The 19,314-nt window shown below is 37.8% G+C and overlaps 1 protein-coding gene across 2 annotated transcripts; it reads right to left on the reverse strand.

The window, feature by feature from the left end:
- Positions 1-1,230: 1,230 nt before the first annotated feature.
- On the reverse strand, positions 1,231-18,980 carry Prkar1a (protein kinase cAMP-dependent type I regulatory subunit alpha). 2 transcript variants are annotated; one of them, XM_076869488.2, is made up of 11 exons: positions 18,708-18,980; positions 15,356-15,538; positions 10,713-10,883; positions 9,855-9,946; positions 9,598-9,659; positions 8,798-8,844; positions 7,871-8,029; positions 6,289-6,349; positions 5,065-5,186; positions 4,087-4,168; positions 1,231-3,653 (listed from the first exon to the last, which is right to left on the reverse strand). In XM_076869488.2, the coding sequence occupies exons 2-11, from the start codon at positions 15,530-15,532 to the stop codon at positions 3,481-3,483; spliced, it is 1,146 nt and encodes a 381-aa protein (XP_076725603.1). In that variant the 5' UTR covers positions 15,533-15,538; positions 18,708-18,980; the 3' UTR covers positions 1,231-3,480. The 2 variants fall into 2 exon arrangements, with proteins under 2 accessions (XP_076725603.1, XP_076725602.1); XM_076869487.2 differs by lacking the exon at positions 18,708-18,980 and adding an exon at positions 18,301-18,442.
- Positions 18,981-19,314: the final 334 nt, after the last annotated feature.

Consider the following 19,314-nt stretch of genomic DNA (forward strand, 5'->3'; position numbering starts at 1 on the left):
CCCCTTTTTAATTCATGTAACTACAGCCTTTACTGATAGCTATTATGACAGACATGTTTGGGGACAAACTCAAGAGGTTATCTAGCCATTGTTAGTTCCTAAATGTTGTTTCAGCTCATATAAAAATACATTGCCAGAGTCTAAACAAAGTACAAAAAAGGCCCAGCCATCAGTGGTTGGATATAAAGCAAAATTTAAAACAATCTGACATCATGCTACTTCAATTTTAAAATGTCAACACTTTAATATATTAAACAAAATGTGAGTCACCATGGGCCACTGTTAAAGAGGGAAAATTAATCTATAACAAGGACAATCAACCCAATCAAACTTTCTTTAGTTCTACTCTGTTGTGGCTCTGAAGGTTTCAACTCCAGCGGGCTGGAAGAAATGGGTATTGAACCTATACAAAGAGCACAGTATTCTTCTGGGGCTGGGGATGTAGCTCAGCAGTAGAGTACTTGTCTAGTATGTGCAAGGCCCCAAGTTCAATCCCCAGCACTGCAAAAAATAACAATTAAAAAACCAAGTTCCTGAGTGTGTTAGCTAGAAAAAGTTCTTCTAGGGTCTGAGGTTGTGGCTCAGCAGTAGAGTGCTCGCCTAGCACGTGCGAGGCCCTGGGTTCAATCCTCAGCATCATTTTGTTTAAAAAAATCATAATAAAAATAAACTGTTGGGTATCATTAGAATATTATAACATATAAAATAAAGGTATTTAAAAAAAAGTTCTTCTAGCACATCTCCAGCTTCACAGGATGTGAAGAGATAAGCACATTATACTAGTAAGTACAACTTAAATCACCTCACTCCTCAAAAATCTAAGCTATAAGACTTTCTATAAAAACATCTCTAAGCAACTGTATATCTTAAATACAAACCAAAGATATGGTAATCCAGAAATGGTATTTCCCCCTTAGGTATGGGAAGTTCTAAGGCCACAAAACTGATACTATCTTCAATAAACAGGAAATCTTTAATTTTTGATTGAATCTTTTCCTTCCATAACTTGGTGGGTAAATCTGTTATGTATCTGCTACCCTTTAAGCAAAGCTGAGATCCATTCTTTGATAGTCAAACTGAATTGGAAAGCTTGGAAAATAAACATGTTACTCTTTAAAAATAACGATCCCATAATTCACTTCCCCTTCTCATTCTCACCCACCAGAAACAGAGACTCTGGGGAAGGGACAGAGGAAGAAAAAAAGGAGAAAGTGAAGAAAAACTGATTCATTTAAGAATTTAAATTATTTAATCTCTTTTTATTACTTGACCTACTGTTAAGACAATCTATAACAAAAAGAATAGCATATATTAGCACACACAGTATCATCAGACAGGTAACCAGGAGGCAATACGAAATGGTCCTTTGGCCATCTATACTTCCAGAGCAGTAGATCTCATAAATTCACTCAACAAATCCAGAAATAATGATTCCTAAAACCCTGAATATCAACTACAACAAAATTATGCCAACTGTGATTTCTCACATACACTTAGATTGCACGAAGATAAAGCTTTAAATGTGAAAATTTTCAATTCAGACTTATCTTAAAATGTCTAAGATCAAAAACTACAAAAGGGAGTAAACAGCAAGCCAAATGATTTGAGTAAAACTCACTTAGCAGTATCCATACCTAAATATACATGAACATGATTATATACATATAAGAAACTGATTTTATGGCATTCTACATAATTCATTTAAGTACATTTTGGGCTTTTAAACAAAGATCAAAATCAAGCTTAAAGCTAATAAGAACATAATTTTTATTTTTAGTTTTTTAAGTATAAAAAAGATAGCTAAACATAAAGTACAGAGCAGAAAACCTTCATTTAATACAGATTTTGGAAATTAAAAAATTTGTAACAAGGTGGCTTTCTATCCCACACTAACAAGTAAATAAAATTTCTTTCCCAGATTTATATTCCAAAGTTAGTAACAACCTAAAATCTGCAAAAAAAAACTATCATGTCCAATTTAAATTACCTGGGAAAAGGTAGGTGAAAGGATTATTAATCAAAACCAGTTGCACACAGATGGAAAACTGCTTGCAGTCACTCCCAAATATTACCCTACAATATACATAAATCACAATGAAAATAAAAGTGCCTACATTACAGAACTGTGAAATTTTGTTTAAAAAAATCATAATAAAAATAAACTGTTGGGTATCATTGGAATATTATAACACATAAGGCAGGAAAATACTGAGTTACAGGTAAGACTCAAAACACAAGTTGACTTAAAGTAAAAATAAAAGGCTGCCAGAGAAATACAGGACAGGAAAGCAGGTCTTCCAGCAGAATGGCCTTTTAGACACACACAGACATATCCCACCCATCCCACCCCACCCAAAGTTCTAGCCGACATAAAAAGGAGGGGGGAAATGTGAAACCGAAGTACAAAACTTATTCCTAAACCTCACACCCTAATGAATTTAGTGGGGGAAAATTCTCGACACTGAAATCTGTCCACCTGGTTCTTCTCTTTAGCAACATCACTTCATATTTCTGTGTGACATTATTTCCACCTGTATCTACTCTCAGCAAATCCAATCTCCTGGAATCAAGAGTCTACTAAACATAGGAGATCATACTGGAGTCAAATGAAGAATGTGTATTAACCAAAAACTCTTAAGTTAACAACTGAAAGTGTAGGCCTCAAATTCTTATTTTCAATTCAGCATCTGATGTCAGTATTTGGCACTAGCTGGATAAATAAAATCTGTGAGCTGAGGCAGATGTAGTTAAATCATAACCCAATATTTGTAGTCTATGGTTTGGTTTCAAACTTAAAAGGCTGGTATAGATAGCCACACCTAAAAGTATTTCAGAGTTGGAAAAGAAACAGTAACAGGACACAAACAAAACCAGGCAAATTAGCTTGGCAAACAAAAATTCAGGTTAAGGGCGGGGGGTCTGAACCAACTGTATCCATCTGATAATTAGCAAAAATGGGCATTTTTTCCACCTTAAACTAGTTGTAATTACAGGCAGATGTCTTTCTACGCTACTAAGATTTTTCTATATCCATTTTTCCTAATCCTTACAGCTTAATGAGAAACCATTTATTCTATAAAGAAATATAGCATATATGGCCACAGTCTAAATATGCTTGACTGGAAAATTATGTCACAAAAAAATCTTGCACTGTTACATCATTACTCTATGGTAATTCATTGGTGCTGGGATCTGCCCTCACCAAAAAGCATGGCACTCACTGCCCAGTTTGAACACTAACACTGCACAGAGAGAAGCAGTAACAGCAAAGTCCACAGAACTCTTTCTATTTATTTGTGTTCGAGCATTCACTTAATGCTCCAAATTGAGAACGGTGCAATAAAAGCAATTTTTAATATAAAGAGACAAGAAGCTGCAATGCCAGTGGCCACTTGGCGCTGCAAATAGGGAAAATTAAGCAGTCTGCGTGAGTGAAGCATGAACTGGGGAAAGGAGAAAGGGAGGCACAGGAGGCAGGTTTCAGACAGACAGTGACACGAAACTGTTGTACTGCTGGATGTTTCGTTTGAGAATATCTGAGCATGGGCCAAGGACACGTTCAAATCGAGGTCGATCCAGCTTCACACACTTCAAGGGGCCACGTGCAACCACTGTAGCAGCACGAGGACGATTCATCAGTAGTGCAATTTCACCTGGAAGACAGAAAAAGAGAAGCATAAAAGCAGGTTAACTTCTACAGAAAAACAAAACAAAACAAAAAAATCCTTAAAAAAAGTACATTAATTAAAACAAATTAAAAAAAATGTTTAAAGTGCACTTCTGAGAAAGAAAACAAAGATTTTGTTTTCCATTCAATTAAAAGCAGACACACATCTGCACATTATATAGATACACACACACACACACACACACACACACACACACATATACATACACACACACCAATAATAGGTATGGAACAATCAATTACTCAATTATTAACTGAGTAAAGAACAAAATCTCACACTATTTCTCTGACAAGCAAAAGACTTCAATTTTAAAAGTTCAGGAGAAGAGAAGACAAAATTATGAAATACTACACGTCTCACTGAAAGGTAACTCTAATTGTGAAGGAATCCAACATACCAAAATAATCAGAAGGCCCCAATCTTCCCACTTCAACAAACTCTTCATTTTCTGACCGACGTTGCAGCACAGCAGCCGACCCCTATAATACAATCACCAAAAACTTAAGCAAATACTTTCTAACCCAGAGTGGCATCTTAAACACTCTGTGCAACTTTAGCTATTTTGCAAAACAGAGGGCAGAAAAGGATTTAGAGATAATTCAACTCATCTGTGTTCATAAGTTAAAAGATGACTGAAAAGTCAGTCACCATATGAACTTTGATTTCTACTTAACCATTATCCCCTGCTCAGAGTAAGGTACTGATCAAACTAAAATACTTAAGAATAGTTTCACAAACTGTAGACAGAAGGCCAAACCCAAACTCACTATTTTGTAAATAAGATTTTTTGGAATGCCACATCCACTCATTCACATTTCTAAGGCTGCTTTTGCACCATGACTACAGAGTTGAGCCTTTGAATCTGCTATTTGGATCTGTCCAGCAGGCAAGATTAACTGCTATACATTTCCCAGATTGTAAAGACATAAAACATATAAACTTTAGAAACTTAAATAATTACCTTTGATCCTTCTTTGTCAAATAGCCCAAACACTTGCATTTTAACAAGAACCTCCCAGAGTTTTCAATTTGTTTTGCTAACTGTTGTAAGTTTTCAGTTTTTTATTTTTTAGGGTTTTCTTGGCTTGCATGGTAAAGAACAATTTGAGTAACCCTGGGCTAGTTAGGCCTCGCAAACCACAATGAAACCATATACTACTTTATTTTTTGCAGTGCTGGGGATGGAACCCAGGGTCTCAGTCTCATAGATACTAGGCAAACATTCTACCACTGAGCTACACCTCGAGCCCCTAAAGATCATTTTTAAATAAAACTATCTGGTATTCTTAAAATCCAAGGGATAAACAAGAATTAATCCCCAGTTTCCCCTTTATGGTATACAACTTGGTAAGGAATCAAATGCAGAGTTCTTTACTTCTAAAATAATGAAGAACTCATCTCCTGGTTCTCCCTGTACCACAATCTTCTGTCCATCTTCAAACTGGACTGGTTCCAGTGCATCAGCTACAGTGAGACGTTCCCATTTGTCCAAAGACTCTGAAAGACAAGAATCAAAAAAATTCTACATTATTTGGTATTGCTAAATTTTTTGAAACAAAAACCAAGGGTACAGATATTCAAGCAAATATCCATGCCCATTCAACACCCCAGCAGTGTTTCAGATTAAACATGACAATGGCACATATCTTCAATTGCCTCTAGTCTCAGCAGGATTTTCATATACCTGCATAAGACTCTTAGATTCTTACTTTTATAATCAGATTAATTTATATCAACACTGTATCAAATGGCAAAGGAATAAGAAAAATATGATCAGAAAGCAGTCTTTCATACTGCCATCAATGCAAATCAAACTTTCAATAGCAGTACCCAAATGTTTCACTATGCATAATTTTCCAAATTCAAATAACTTATCCATTAATTTTCCAAAGTTCAAACAACTTAACAGTTGAATTTGTTTATGAAACCAACAAAGGGAGCCAGAAAATAACTTTTGCTCCCAAAGGTCAAACCAATATCCAAGATAAGAAGTAATATAATTATTTTAGAGGTCAAATAAGGAGGGAAAAAAGTCAAATCCCTTTAACAAAACAATGGCAAAGTCACCATTGCCTTTCCTAAAGAATAGGGTCTAACATCTCCCAGTCCACATAACAAAACTCAGGTAATATCTCCAGTTAATTTGCTTTACTCTAAATTTCAAATCTGTCATGTTTTCAGAGGATACCAACAAATGATACCTCATATTTCCACAAAGTAAATGCCTTCTTGGAAGTACATTCCAGAACCAATAAGCTCAATAACAAAATAAGAAGGAAGTCAGAGTGGGAATAACTAAATGTTCACATTCAGAAGGAGGACACCTTCAGCTTTTTTAGTTAGGAGGAAAGAGCCACATCCTTATTTTCAGAAAGCTTTTCCCACGTCCGATCATTTCTAATAAAGGAGTCTGTCATACATTAGCAAATTCAACACACATTAGACTTTAATTTAGTCAAATCTTTGACACAAATAAAAATCTCATGTGCTTTCCCTTTCTGCTAGTAAAAAAAACATGAGTTAACTAGATTACTTTTTCTGAAATGTAATAGGTTCTGCTAAATATCTGACAGTACTCCACGCAATTTTAAAAACTCACCTAAAATAGACACTTTACTAAGGAACTCCTCATACATCTTTCGCTTTCTCAGTGTGCTTCCCTAAAAAAAAAAAAAGGAAAAGGAGTCATATCCCAAAAACATGTAGTCATCACACAATGTTGTGGAATAATATTGTTTAAAATATACTAAAAAGGAAAAAAAAAGCTTGCAGCAGTTGCCTCTTGATTTACAATCATTTCTCTGCATGCTGAAAACAGTAAGTGTTCAGTTACATTAAAAAGCTCAAAAAGCTCTTCATAGCTTGCTCCTAAAAGCCACAGGAGGTACACAGCACCACTAAGTAATGAAATGTCAAGTAAGCAAAAGCTCAGCTCTCCAAAAAACAACCAAGTGACATGAAAAACTGTATCTGACTACACTCCCAGCCCAGAATCCTTCCCCATAGCTCCAATCTAGTAAACTGTGTTATTTATAGAGCAAAAATGAGAGAATGTCCCATAGCCCCAAATCAAGTTGTCTTATCTTAAAATTTGTTAAATATATCTGGAGGAAAGAGGAAAGGAAACACACTGTCCTTTATAACAAATTTTCCTAACTAGGTCAATTGCCTCAGCCCCACAACCCCCACCTATCAAAAAACATACATCTGCACACACACACATATATATCTATATATACACACAGTCTGTCCCTCCATGTAATCCACAGGTACTGAACCCAGAAATCCAACAAACTACAGATCCAACAAAAAAAAAACAGAATTATTTCTTGTCAATATTCCCTAAACAATACAGTATAACAACTACTCACACAGCTTTTATTTTGCATTAGGTATTACCTAATCAATCAAGAAATGACTTAGAGTGTATACAGGGTGTGCATGTTTTATGCAAATACTATGCCGTTTTATAAAAAGGTACTTGAGTATTCATCAATTCTGGTATCCACAGCAGGAAAATAGAAACACAAAGTATATTTCAAAGTACATGAACATATCCCAAACATACAAAAAAATTTCAAAGTACACAAGACTGCAAACTTTCAAATGGCCAGATGAACACTACAGAAATTAAAGAAAACTATTTAGAACAGCCAATGCTATTAGCTGGGACTTAACCACCAAAACTACTCTACAAACTGATCACAAAGTTCTCAAAAACTCATTAACTGTATCAGCAGACTGTCCCAATGGTTTTATTACTTTGTTCTCTCCAAGAGGAGACATGTCACATGCATTTCTGATAACCAACTTTCAGTTTAGAGAAGCCACTTATTTCTGAATGGCCTAATTTTATGCATTTCAAAGCAGCCAATCTATGGTAGGCAAGATCAGGTAAATCAAGAAGCATCTGCTGGCAAATGGGCAGATTTCTAAATATGAGAAGACCATTACATATACATCACATTCTGATTCCCATGTGATTTCTGGCCTTAATTTATTTTTGTTCTAAAAAATCACTGCCTCAAAAGGCATAATGAGTGATGCTAAACTGGGATTAATACAAAACATTCAATCATTAAAAGAAAAGAACACCTCATTTTTAACTTTGTGACATTATGCAAACATTAGTTAAATAGATCAGAATTCTAAATCACACTCCAAAAACCATCATTTCTTACCATAAGGATTCTTCTATAGCTGTCTCGGTCAATACCCCAGAGTTTCACATTTGTCTTTGCTTTGACAGTGGCTGCTCTAGGTGTTCCATAAATCAAAGCAAGTTCTCCAAAGCTCCCTCCTTCACCAACACTGGTTGCCCATTCATTGTTGACATAGACCTAAAATGCAAATGACTATTAAGTTTTCTCTTTGTATAGATACAAACATGTTAAAACTTTTAGACCTTTTTAAAAGGTCAGAATCCCGAATTTATTTTTAAAACAGAATATTTTATTTCTCAGAACACAGCACAGCAAAATAGATGACCTCTGACAATGAGTTAAATGAGCTACTATGTGGTATGAAAAAGATATTCCATAGAGATGATGATGAAATAAGGTCAGTCAAGCATTAATACCAATGACACACGTTTACTAATTACTAGGCTGAGCACTGTACTAAGCATTTTACTTCTATAAAGTCACTGAATTTTCTAAAAAAACTACAAGGTTCAATGCTTTTTTACTGCTATTTCATTTATAGAGAAAACTTATAAAATTAAGAAAGCTGTGTTAAGTTTTATAGCTAATGGCTAGGTTTAGACTCCTTTACATCCATCTACCCTTCCACAGCATGCACAGACTTATTAATCACTAACCCAGAAGTCAGGAACTGCATATCTAGTCAGAAAAATTACCCTTAAAGATACTGTATCAGAGATGGAGCTCAGTGACAGAGCACTTGCCTAGCACATGAGGCACAAAAATAAGTAAATAAGAGCATATTAAAAAAAAAAGTTACTGTGTCAAAAAATACTTGGTAAAAGGTAATGGAATATAACACACAATACAAGCCCTTGAGAAACACTATGCTTAGTGCTTAGAAGTAATAATACAAGATTATTAAGGTAAGATTATCAACATAGTTTTGCCATTATTAAATCTTACATCCATCTCTCCTTGATCAATCACATAGAAATTATCCCCTTCATCGCCTAAAAGAGAGTAAAAGATTCAGAATCATATTCCAAATTAAAAAAACAAACTGAAACGATCAAATTAATATAAAATAAACTCATTTTATAATGAGGCTGTAAAAACAGGTATGTTAAATTTAACATGATCTTTAAGAAAAAAAATTCAGCAACAGAAGCCATAAAATTAAAAGTCATAGAACTGATCAGTTTTGTTTAGTCTAATCTTATGGTGAAGAATACCTTCTAAAAAAGTAACTAGAGAAAGCCACATATGTGTACAAAGTTATTAACTTTTATGTTATCTATAATATCACAAGAAACAACACAAATAGTTAATAGAACATATCAAGACTGTCATGAAACGGGAAAATATATGGTTTATGAAGACCCATGAAACTATCAAGAATAAATAAAAATATAAGTGGTTTTGTTCCATTTTTTACTATAAAAGTGCCTAATAATCAGCATAAAGGACATAGGAGATATATATATTGTTCTAAAGTTCCATGACATTCAAAATAAAACAGCATTTCCTTTAACAATTATTATAAATAAAATTATACCTGAAATATTAATGCCTTAGAGAAAGCTTTCTGTTTAGCTTAAATTTTTATCAAAAAAAGGGAAGAAAAAGGATAAAGAATAATCTAACAACATAACAGGGGGAAATGGTAGGCACAAAGAGGGAAACAAACTCAAACAAAACCAATTCTCCAGTCTCTCCTATCCTCCCATAACCATAGTGCATGTCACAAAAACAGTAGTCCTTACCTTGCTGAATAACAGTCTCTCCAGCAATAAAAGAGACTGGAAACATGGCATCAAAAATATCACTGCAAGAGAGAGAAGTCCTAGTGTAAGATTTCACAGGTCTCTTCCGTGATTTCCAATGTTAACCTTAGAATTAAAACTTCCAGATTTTCAGCCCTGATTGTCATTTGGCCTTAAAACTTACAATCATAAGAGTTTGGGACATATGAGATAAATGAAATACTGAAAAAATATTCTAACAAAGAAGATATACCTACCTTCTCTCATTATCATCAAGATGTGAAAACAGCACATTCTTTTCAATGGCTTTAGCTAAAGCAGCCATTGTCTTATAATCTTTTGGTATAACCTAGAAAAGAGTCAAAGGACAAATAACAATTCCATAAACAAAAAAACACTTAAATGTTTGCAACTTACATTTCAATTAAATGTCAAGCCACATTAGAGTATTTAAACAAGACAGTTTTGAATTAAATATTTTCACTGTGGGCACATTCTTACTATCTTTGATTCACAAAGTACTCAACAAATAAAAATTGATTTATTTAATCCCCTTGCCTACAGCCAGGCTTGGATTTAAAAGCCAGTACTTGGTTCCTAGTTAAAAACTAAACAAACCAAAATTACCTTGACAGAGGTCATTATTCTAAGACAAAACTAAATATCTTATAACAATCATTGTGTTTCACAAGGCCCAAGCACATGCAATTGTTCCCACTGGAGACTAATAGCATAATTCAAAATGGCTGGCTGGCTGTGAGAACGAAAAGATTAGGACAAATGAAGCTTGTTGGATACAAGGTTAAAAGCTACAACATGAATTATGGAGTATCAGAAAACTGAGAACATGATTCAAGAGAAAAAGGAATACCTCTTGATTCAACTGCAAAACAACTGCATGGAAATGACCAACCCCCAAATGTAATTATTCCTTGGGTTATAATCACTGGTTATTTCCTTTGACAGCAGGCTATTATAGAAACCTGTTCTCTGGTACCAAGTAACTATTTTTGTAATTAACTATTTGAAAATGTACATTCACGCATCAAAGGAAACTAGATGACCACCAAGTGGACCCCCAAAACATTTCCCTAATGTTTAGATATCAAAACTACCTTTCTAACATAAGACGCAGCATCTTCCTCTGTGTAGACTTCAGCACTGATAGCCCCACGTCGCCGCCGACCTTTAACCACTGGATTGGGGGGAGGAGGAGAGATTTCTTCCTCCCTTGAGTCTGTGCGGGTGCCTGCTTTCTGCAGATTCTGAATCTGTTTTGCCTCCTCCTGAAAGAAATGAGGGTTTATAAAATGAGACGCTTCAGCATATAAATTTGGTATTCTTATAATCCAGTGTCAGTCCATCTCAGGGACATCAAGTCTCTTCTTGTACCAATGTAAATTAAGGGGAAATGGTCAATTCCAAATAGGAAAAAAACAAAGTTTAAAAAGAAAAACTTTCCACAGACTGTTTCTCAGATGATAATAGATGGCATGCTTTATTAATGGACAAAAGCCATATGTTCAAGGACATCTAGAAGTAAAAAATTAGATCTCCATTATAATAATGTATTGAGATTACTGATTCATGGTGCACATAAAAGCAATGTATCAGAAAACAAAATCCTGGGAATTAGGCTTTTTGTTTTCTACTGCAAACAGTAAGAAATAACTTCCCCTTTCTAAGCATGTTATCTAGTAACAATAATTCTGGCTCACCAAAGTAACCCAAGAATGTCTAGACTACTATTTCATTAATCCTGCATTTTCTGGATCTGCCACACCACATCCTATACAAAGCAATGGGATACACAAACCAATTGGAGAGGGTCCTGAGCGTGCAGAATTCACATTCTAGCCTGGGTCCCAAATATAAACAAATAATGAGAGGGTTGTGATGGTAACAAGAATTTAAATAAGGACCAGCTCAGCAATACTTCTCCAGCAGAGCTAGAAGCACTCTTTATTAGCAGGGTTTATATGATTATCTGCTTATAAAAACTACTTATTGAACCAATTCATATAAAAACTGAAATCAACAATTAAACATTTTTTTCAAATCTAGAACCTTAAAAAGAAATTCTTCAGTAGAGAATTAATTATGCCTGAAATAAGAGTAAAAGAATGTGTTATCTTCTACTTTCTCATTCATTTGACCCATTCTACATTGTTTTTCTAAACCATCTTACAAATTCTAAAAGAACTTCGCATTTAATGATTACTGTAGGAAAAAAATTTGATTTAAAAAAAATCCATTTTTGTTGTTGTTGCTATTTTTTGTTGTTGTTGTTTTTGTGCAATCCTCACCCAAATGTTCGCATCGAGATAAATACAAGAATCCTAAATGTGCAGCAAGCAAAATCTAGAACCATATCCATGAAGGGGTTAATAGTGTTCATTTCTATTAGTAGAGCCATGTCTGTTTTTTATAGCAAAATTTTATCTTTATCTTCTCACTTCTCAGATTTTCTAATTTTCAGAGAGAAAAAAACAACATTTTTGTTCATAATTATAAATATATTTACCTTTTGACTCAGCAATCTAATAATTCTGCTTTCAGAAATTTATTCTAAGATATGCACATGTGAAAAAATGATACATACATTATTTAATTAGTTTTTTTAAGAGTGAAACACTGGAAACAACCAAAATAATTACCAGGGATGAGTAAACATAATAGCCAGACAGTGGCTCATTCCACATTTGTTGGAAAAGATGTTCCTTTCATGTATAAATTTGTCTATAAATGCCATATATTACCTCCAGAACACTGGCCACACCCAAGAAAGGCAATGGTGTGGGAAGGAAAACTCTTATTGCTGTGCCTTTTTATTGTGATCTGCATGTGAACATGTGACCTATTTATGTATTTTTTAGAAAACTCACTTCATTTTCATTTTAGAACTTCCAGTGACTAACAAGGCTTTCCTGTTCCATATCAACCTAGGACTATGAAACTCAGGTCCCAAGTGTAAAGAGTATAAGCGAAAACATAAATTCAACTTCCCCAAATCTGTCACTGACATTACACAAAAGTTTAATGAAAAAATTCACAAAGGACATCTTATTAGGACTGTATCCTACTTAAATAAATTCTGAAGTAACCAAAAACAATTTGATTTTAACACTGCCTTGGATTCTAGTGAACTATAAAACAGCAATATGAATATAACCTATTTTGTTTGACAAGTCAGAGCCGTTACTGGAATTATCAATTTCTAGCATGTACTGTGATACAATTTTATATCCTTACCCTTGCTGTTATTCACAGCTTGTTAGCTCTTTAGCTTATTAAAACAAAAAATAAAAAACTCCCAGCCTACTTTCTGGTTAATCTTGTTGACTCTTCTGCATTATATTCTGCATTATGTTTTTAACTCCAACCACTTAATGTTTTCACAACTGTTTGTCTTCTCCCTGCCCTTGCCATTCTTCTCTGTAGATTAAGTAAACTTGCCACCCCACAGACTTGAGGCTTGGCCATATGACTTGCTTTAGTCATGGAATGTAAGTGGACATGCCATAGCATGCACGCTAATGTGGTTTGGCTCAGCCCACCTTGAGCTTCTGTCCCTTCTCTGCCTTGAGAACGGAATGCCCTATATAGTGACTGTTTCTTCCACTCAGCCCCAGAACAAAATACTTGAAGTAGAGAAGACAAGACAGGCTGAGCCCAAAAGAGCTACACATGACGGATATATATAGCCTGTTGTAGTAAGCCACTGAAATTTGGGGATTTTATGTTGCTGCAGCAAAAACTGACCACTACACTGTATGATCACAACCAAGTTTTACCAGCTGTCTCTAAAAAATGGTAATGGTCATATATATCACACATTTGTGATAATGAATATTTATGTATATGTTTCACACAGTATCTGGCACACAGGAGGCCCTCAAAAGGCAACAGTTTAATTCCTCTTATCATCAAGACAGGGAAGTTCTTTAATAAATACAAACATGAAAGTAAACTCAAATTCCAGACAGTAGTCTGAATTAAAACGCAGAAGCTTTCAACAGGCCAAACCGTGGGAGTTTTTTGGTACATTTCTTAAGGAAGAGCTGGAAGATTCCAGAAACATAACTCCTGGGTAACTGGGAAGGAGGTGAAGAGAATGTGACTAGTATTTTAAGACATAAAAATTAACATGATATATGGAACAATGGTCTATTAAAAAGTAGAAAATCTAGGTACTTGAAAGTCTAGGAAAATATATTTAACCCTGGGTAAAAGAGTGCATGTTAGTCAAAGACCCTTGAGTTTCAGGAAGAAAAGTGTTAAAATGTAACTTTTATTACATTTTTTTAAAGACAAATACATATTAAAGCTAAAAATCCCATTTGTAATGAAAGTACCCTAATAATTACTTCTTTCTTCCTTCCACCTTGATTAGTCCTTAAAGAGTCCTGTGGTAAATACAGGCTTTGTACCTAGCACCACACATTCAACAACTCCCTAAAAAAAGATAGACACTTAATGTCTCACTAACTTAATCCCCTCATTTCATGATTTCTATTGATGTCCAAAGAAGAGGGATCACCTTACAGTGACCCATTTCAGAACCAGATCTCCAGGAACGCACTTGATTTCAAAACAGGGAACATTTGTGACCTGGCTCCACAGTAGTTTCATTATTTGGAAATTTCTCTTATTTAATAAGAGCAAACCAGAATTTCTATTACAATTTCAAGATAGCAGGGGTACATTCATAGTGATTGGTTAATAGTTGTGTTTTGTTTTTAATTATTCTAATCATGGTATTAAACATCAACCTGTTAGTTTTTAAGGAGTATAGAAAATACTTGTTCACTGAACTACCCAAACATGTTTTAAATCTTAAAACATGAATTACACTGGTAAAAAATGGCCCAAATAAGGCAGATATTTCTATTATACAATTAAATAATTATATATATTAAAAAAATCCCAATTGATTCATGACCATTATGAACCACCTTCATATGCATAAGAAAACCTGTAAATTTATCCCAGAGTTAAAAATGCAAATCAAATAAAATACTCAAAACATTTGGTAATACAGACTTTTTTTCATTCATCATCTTGAAGAAAGTGAACTGAAGCACTGTCCTTGATGCAAAATTATTTTGATAAGAAAAGCATCTATCATATACATAGGTCACAATAACATACACACAAGAGTAAACAACCAAGAAATAAATAGAATTTTTTTTCAAGAAAAAGAAGTTCTAATCAAAACTATAAAGAAATAAACTTTTGACAACCTTCCATCTTATATCTGCATTTTAGTTAATTCATCCAACAAAAACTCTATAGTAAACTAAACCATTAATTTAGAATTTCTGATGAATCTATCACAAACTAGACTCAACCAATTTATTACCTGAGTTCTAAAATGTGGGGTAAGGTTTATTAAGGTTACCTGCTTTGCTGAAGAAAAATATTGACTGCCTTCGAGTACTTCAGAATTTCTCAAGTCATAATAATTGCTCTACTAAAGATTGGTTCTATTACAGTCAGAACTACTAATTAAACCAGGTTATAAGAAACTAAGTTTGGAAATCCTTTACTATTCAAATAAACAGCAAAAGATTCATTTTCTGATTAAACTCTACCAGTTACGAATTTAAAACTTACTACAAATATCTTCACTGCATTTCTTAATTTTAGACTTATTTGGTCAAACTTCCTTTTCTTCCAAAAGGTACAAATGAACAACATTCTTAAGCATTATATTTAACATTTATTAGACTCATCAAAGCATCTCCCATATTTTTACCTTCTCCAATTTCTCAAAGTATTCCCTAAGGAAAGCCATGGGTCTCTCAGGTCGAGCAGTACACAACTGCACAATAGAATCCTTGAGCAGCGCCTGAATGTTGTGCTTCTGCACGTAGAGTTCACATTCCCGGAGACTGCGCTCCTCCTCACTGGCAGTAGTACTACCAGACGCCATGATTCTCTGCAACAAAAAGCACACATATGCTTGGGTAAACTATGAAGCACAAACACCAGTTTGGCCTTTGATTTATTAAATCCATTAGGCAACTGATTGATTCATGGAAACTTTTTCTCCTCACTAGATTGTTTTTAAATAGGGACTAGGGTACAAAATATGTACAGAACTTGCATTCTTCCAAAAAAGCATTTCATTTAGTTGCTGCTGTAGTATCTGGGCTATATAGGCCACAATGAAAGGCAATATTCTCAAGCTCCCAGGAGGGGGTATGAGCCACTATCCCCTGCAGAGGCAAGCTGCTGAGAAGCCAGTCCCTTCAGGGAATTTCATTCAGTTCTCTCCCTGCAAAGAAATCATGATGAAGTGGGAAATGTGTAAATGGTAAACAGGACAGAGAATTACAAGGGCACTGCTGACATTACAAGCTGAGAAGAGTTAGCTGTAAGTGAAAACAAGGAAGCACAATAAAGAACATCTGATAATGTCTTTATGGTAGCTCCCATCTAGTTCCTATCCCATGGAGAAATGTCCTGATGTCACACAGCAAACCACTAGAGGAAAGGATCTGATTAACTATTAGTGTAATCAAAATTTTTTAAAACACAGAAGGAACCTCAGTTAGGTTTTAAAAGCAGTCTTTCATTATAGAATATTTTACCAGATTCCAGTCCTATATAATATATTTAGCAGTGGTAAAAAGGGGGAGATCCTTAGTTGGGGGGTGGAAAATTCTTACCAAGTATACTATAAAAAGTTTGGACAGAAAATTGTCAAAACGTTTTCTTTATCTGAATAAAAAATATAAAAACAGTTAAGTTTCCAAGCTAACATGATGATTCAATATATAAAACTGCATTTAATGGATTTCAGAGGACTCAATCTGCCTTGATGTGAAGAAAATAGAAATATAATAATGACTAGGTAACCTTACCCTAGAATTAAAAACAGTAATTTAACAGTGTCATTCACAGTTTTTCCTCCATCTACTAATCATGAAGCAATTAAGACTGTTCCCCTCTACTCTGCAACTAAATGCAATACTAATCAAACTTTTCAAATTATAATTCACACAAAACAACCAAGATAAAACTATAAGTTTAAAAGAAATACCAGAGGAAGAGCTATTCTAAAGTGCCAGTGTTACTCATTTTGACAACTTATGTGATAAGTCATTACAAGTAGACTAATTAACAGACCATGAGAAAGTTTGTGGCTCCATGACAAGCATACAGCTTAGAAGCCATGGGGAAAAAATCATGCTGCTACTTCAGAAATAAACACACAAAAAATGTTTACTTACTATAGAATATATTTATACTGGCTACTTTTCCAGATCAAGTAATCATAAGAGTGGAAAATCCACTTGAGTAGAATTCTCTGCTTTTCAAATGATACTGAGGCCACCAAGAACAATAATAAATCAGATCTTTTACATTTCAAAGTAGTCTTCAGTAATATTAACACACACATTCAAGTCAACAGAGAAATCCTTCTAAGATCTCATAAAAACGACAGGATTGTGCCTAGAAAGTGAAAGTGTCTTTGTTTGAAACAAACTAATGTTTATCGCAAAGACCAAAAGGAAGAATCTGGTGACGGATAGTACATGAACAAAACTGACCCAACACGAATACGGTCGCCCTATGACCTCCAAATACCCAAATTCCAAGGCCTTTTAACACATTTCATCGACTATACCTGGATTAATTCTGTCTTTGTACTTATTTATCCAAGAGTCCAGGAACTTAGTTTCTTCCCTTCCCCAAAAATTATTTAACCACTTAAAACTGTCAAGAATCTTACAGCTGTTCATAAGAAAATACTCAGATTCTTTCTTTAGGAAAGTGGACTGTGTTAAGATTCTGTTTCTGAAGGATCACATGTAAGCAGAGGCTGTCCCCCACTCCGGGCGCTGCCCGGGGGCTGCCAGGGAATACCTCCTTGGGGTCATCTCGAGGAACCCTGGGCTGGCTTTTCCCTGCTGGCTCGGGAACCCCTGAGTACAGCAGTCGGTCGACTTGCGGGACACAGGCCCTGGCTGCAGGGGTTAACAGGCACCGCGCATTTTCGAGAGGACGGCAAAGTGCCCTTCAATCCCTCAGGCCACGGTCATGACCACACAACGAAGGGAGTCGACCCCCATCCTGGGCCGGTGGGAAGGCCTCCGCGATGGCGAGGAGGCCTGGGGTGGGAGGACCGGGGAAGGAAAGGCAGTGACAGGGACAAAGGGAAGCTGAGGAGCCAGACCCAGATCGCCGTGCGGGGGCGGGGGACGACAGCCCCGCCGAGGAGAGGGAAACGGATCGCTGGAAACGGCTACAGGGGAAGGGTGGACACGAGAATTCCTGCTGGGCCTCGAGATCGGCCGAAACCGGCGGGGAAAACGACGGCGGATTCCGGTAAAACCGAGCTGTTGTCCTTCAGGAAATGGGGGAGGGCGAGCGAGAAGGCCGCGGCGCGCGGGGGCGGGGACGGCAGGGCCGCCGAGGACCGGGGCCGCGGACGGCCGCGGCGGGAGGGCATCGGCTGGACGCCCCACACGAAGCGGACACCGGGCCGCCTGGGGCCTCGCGGGTGCAGAACCGGGGCCGGGGGCGCGGCCTGAAGCCGGCCGGGAGGCGCCGGGGCTGGGGAGGGGCAGGGGGTGCGGCCGTCCCCCTGCAGGTCGCTCCCCGTGACGCCATCTTGGATCGGTCCAGCGCCCCCAAACGCGCGGCGGGGCGACGAAGCTCGCCGCGGCGGGGCCCGGGGCAGACGCCACTCACCTGGGACGCGCGGCGGCGGACGCGGAACTGTCGGTGCTAGACTACGGCGGTGCCGAGCTCCCTCAGTGCTTCGCTCGTAGCCCAGCTCCACTCTGCGATAGCGGCTCGGCTGCGGCTCCACCGGAAACGACCGGCTGCAGCCAATCAGCACTCGGCTGCTGACGTCAATGCGCCTCGCTTTGGCCAGAACCGTCGCCTTGGCAACCTTAAAGGCGCAGGGGCCGCAGTGCCTCCCCCACTCCTCGTCGAAGAGTCCTAGCCCTTCGTCACCCTAGAATCTTCTCCTCCGGCCCTTCCTTCCACCTCATCTCGTCCCTGTGCGTAGACCTTTTTCACTCCCGACTCTTTACTCCCTCTCTCCGGCCTGGTTCGTCTTTCCTTCTTTTCGCCTGCCCCTCCCTCCTTACCTGTCCCTCTCGTAGGGTCTCGGGTCCTCTTTATTCTTTCTTCTGCTCCTAGCTCCTCCACACCGCCTTCCTGGGCTCCGCTTTCCTCTCCCGCTTTCCTCTCGTCCGGTCCTCTCTCCTCCCCACTCTCACTCCCGCCTCCTTCGACGCCTCTGCCTTTTCTCCCTCTCTACAACCCCTCCCCACGGCCGGCCCACGTGGGGCGTCTCGGATGACAGGTGGGCGACTCCGCCCCGGGCCCCAGCAGCGGGAGGGCGCTGGGCCGGGCCGGGGAGATTCCTGCCGTTTCCCGGCCCCGGAGGAGGCGGCGGCCCGGGCGGATTTGCAGCAGCTGCGCCGCTGGCCCAGTAGGGGCGGATGCCCGGGATGCGCACTGAGGGCCGCGCATCCTGAGCCCGGCCTGCGCCGCGCGGGGCTCGGGCTCGGGTCTGTCATCCGGTCCAGGAAATCTGAGCCCTGCCAAGGCTCTGCTTGGCTCTGCCGTGGTCAGTGGGGGCCACACCGTCCCTCAGGGCTCGAGACTCGGGAAAAGACTTTGCCCGGGTCCAAGAGGAGGCCCGAGTCCTTTTAGACCCTGAAATGCCCCCCACCCCGCCAGCCAGCGTGC

The sequence above is a fragment of the Callospermophilus lateralis genome, chromosome 11 (genome assembly GCF_048772815.1).
Source record: "Callospermophilus lateralis isolate mCalLat2 chromosome 11, mCalLat2.hap1, whole genome shotgun sequence".
NCBI classification, from domain to species: domain Eukaryota; kingdom Metazoa; phylum Chordata; class Mammalia; order Rodentia; family Sciuridae; genus Callospermophilus; species Callospermophilus lateralis.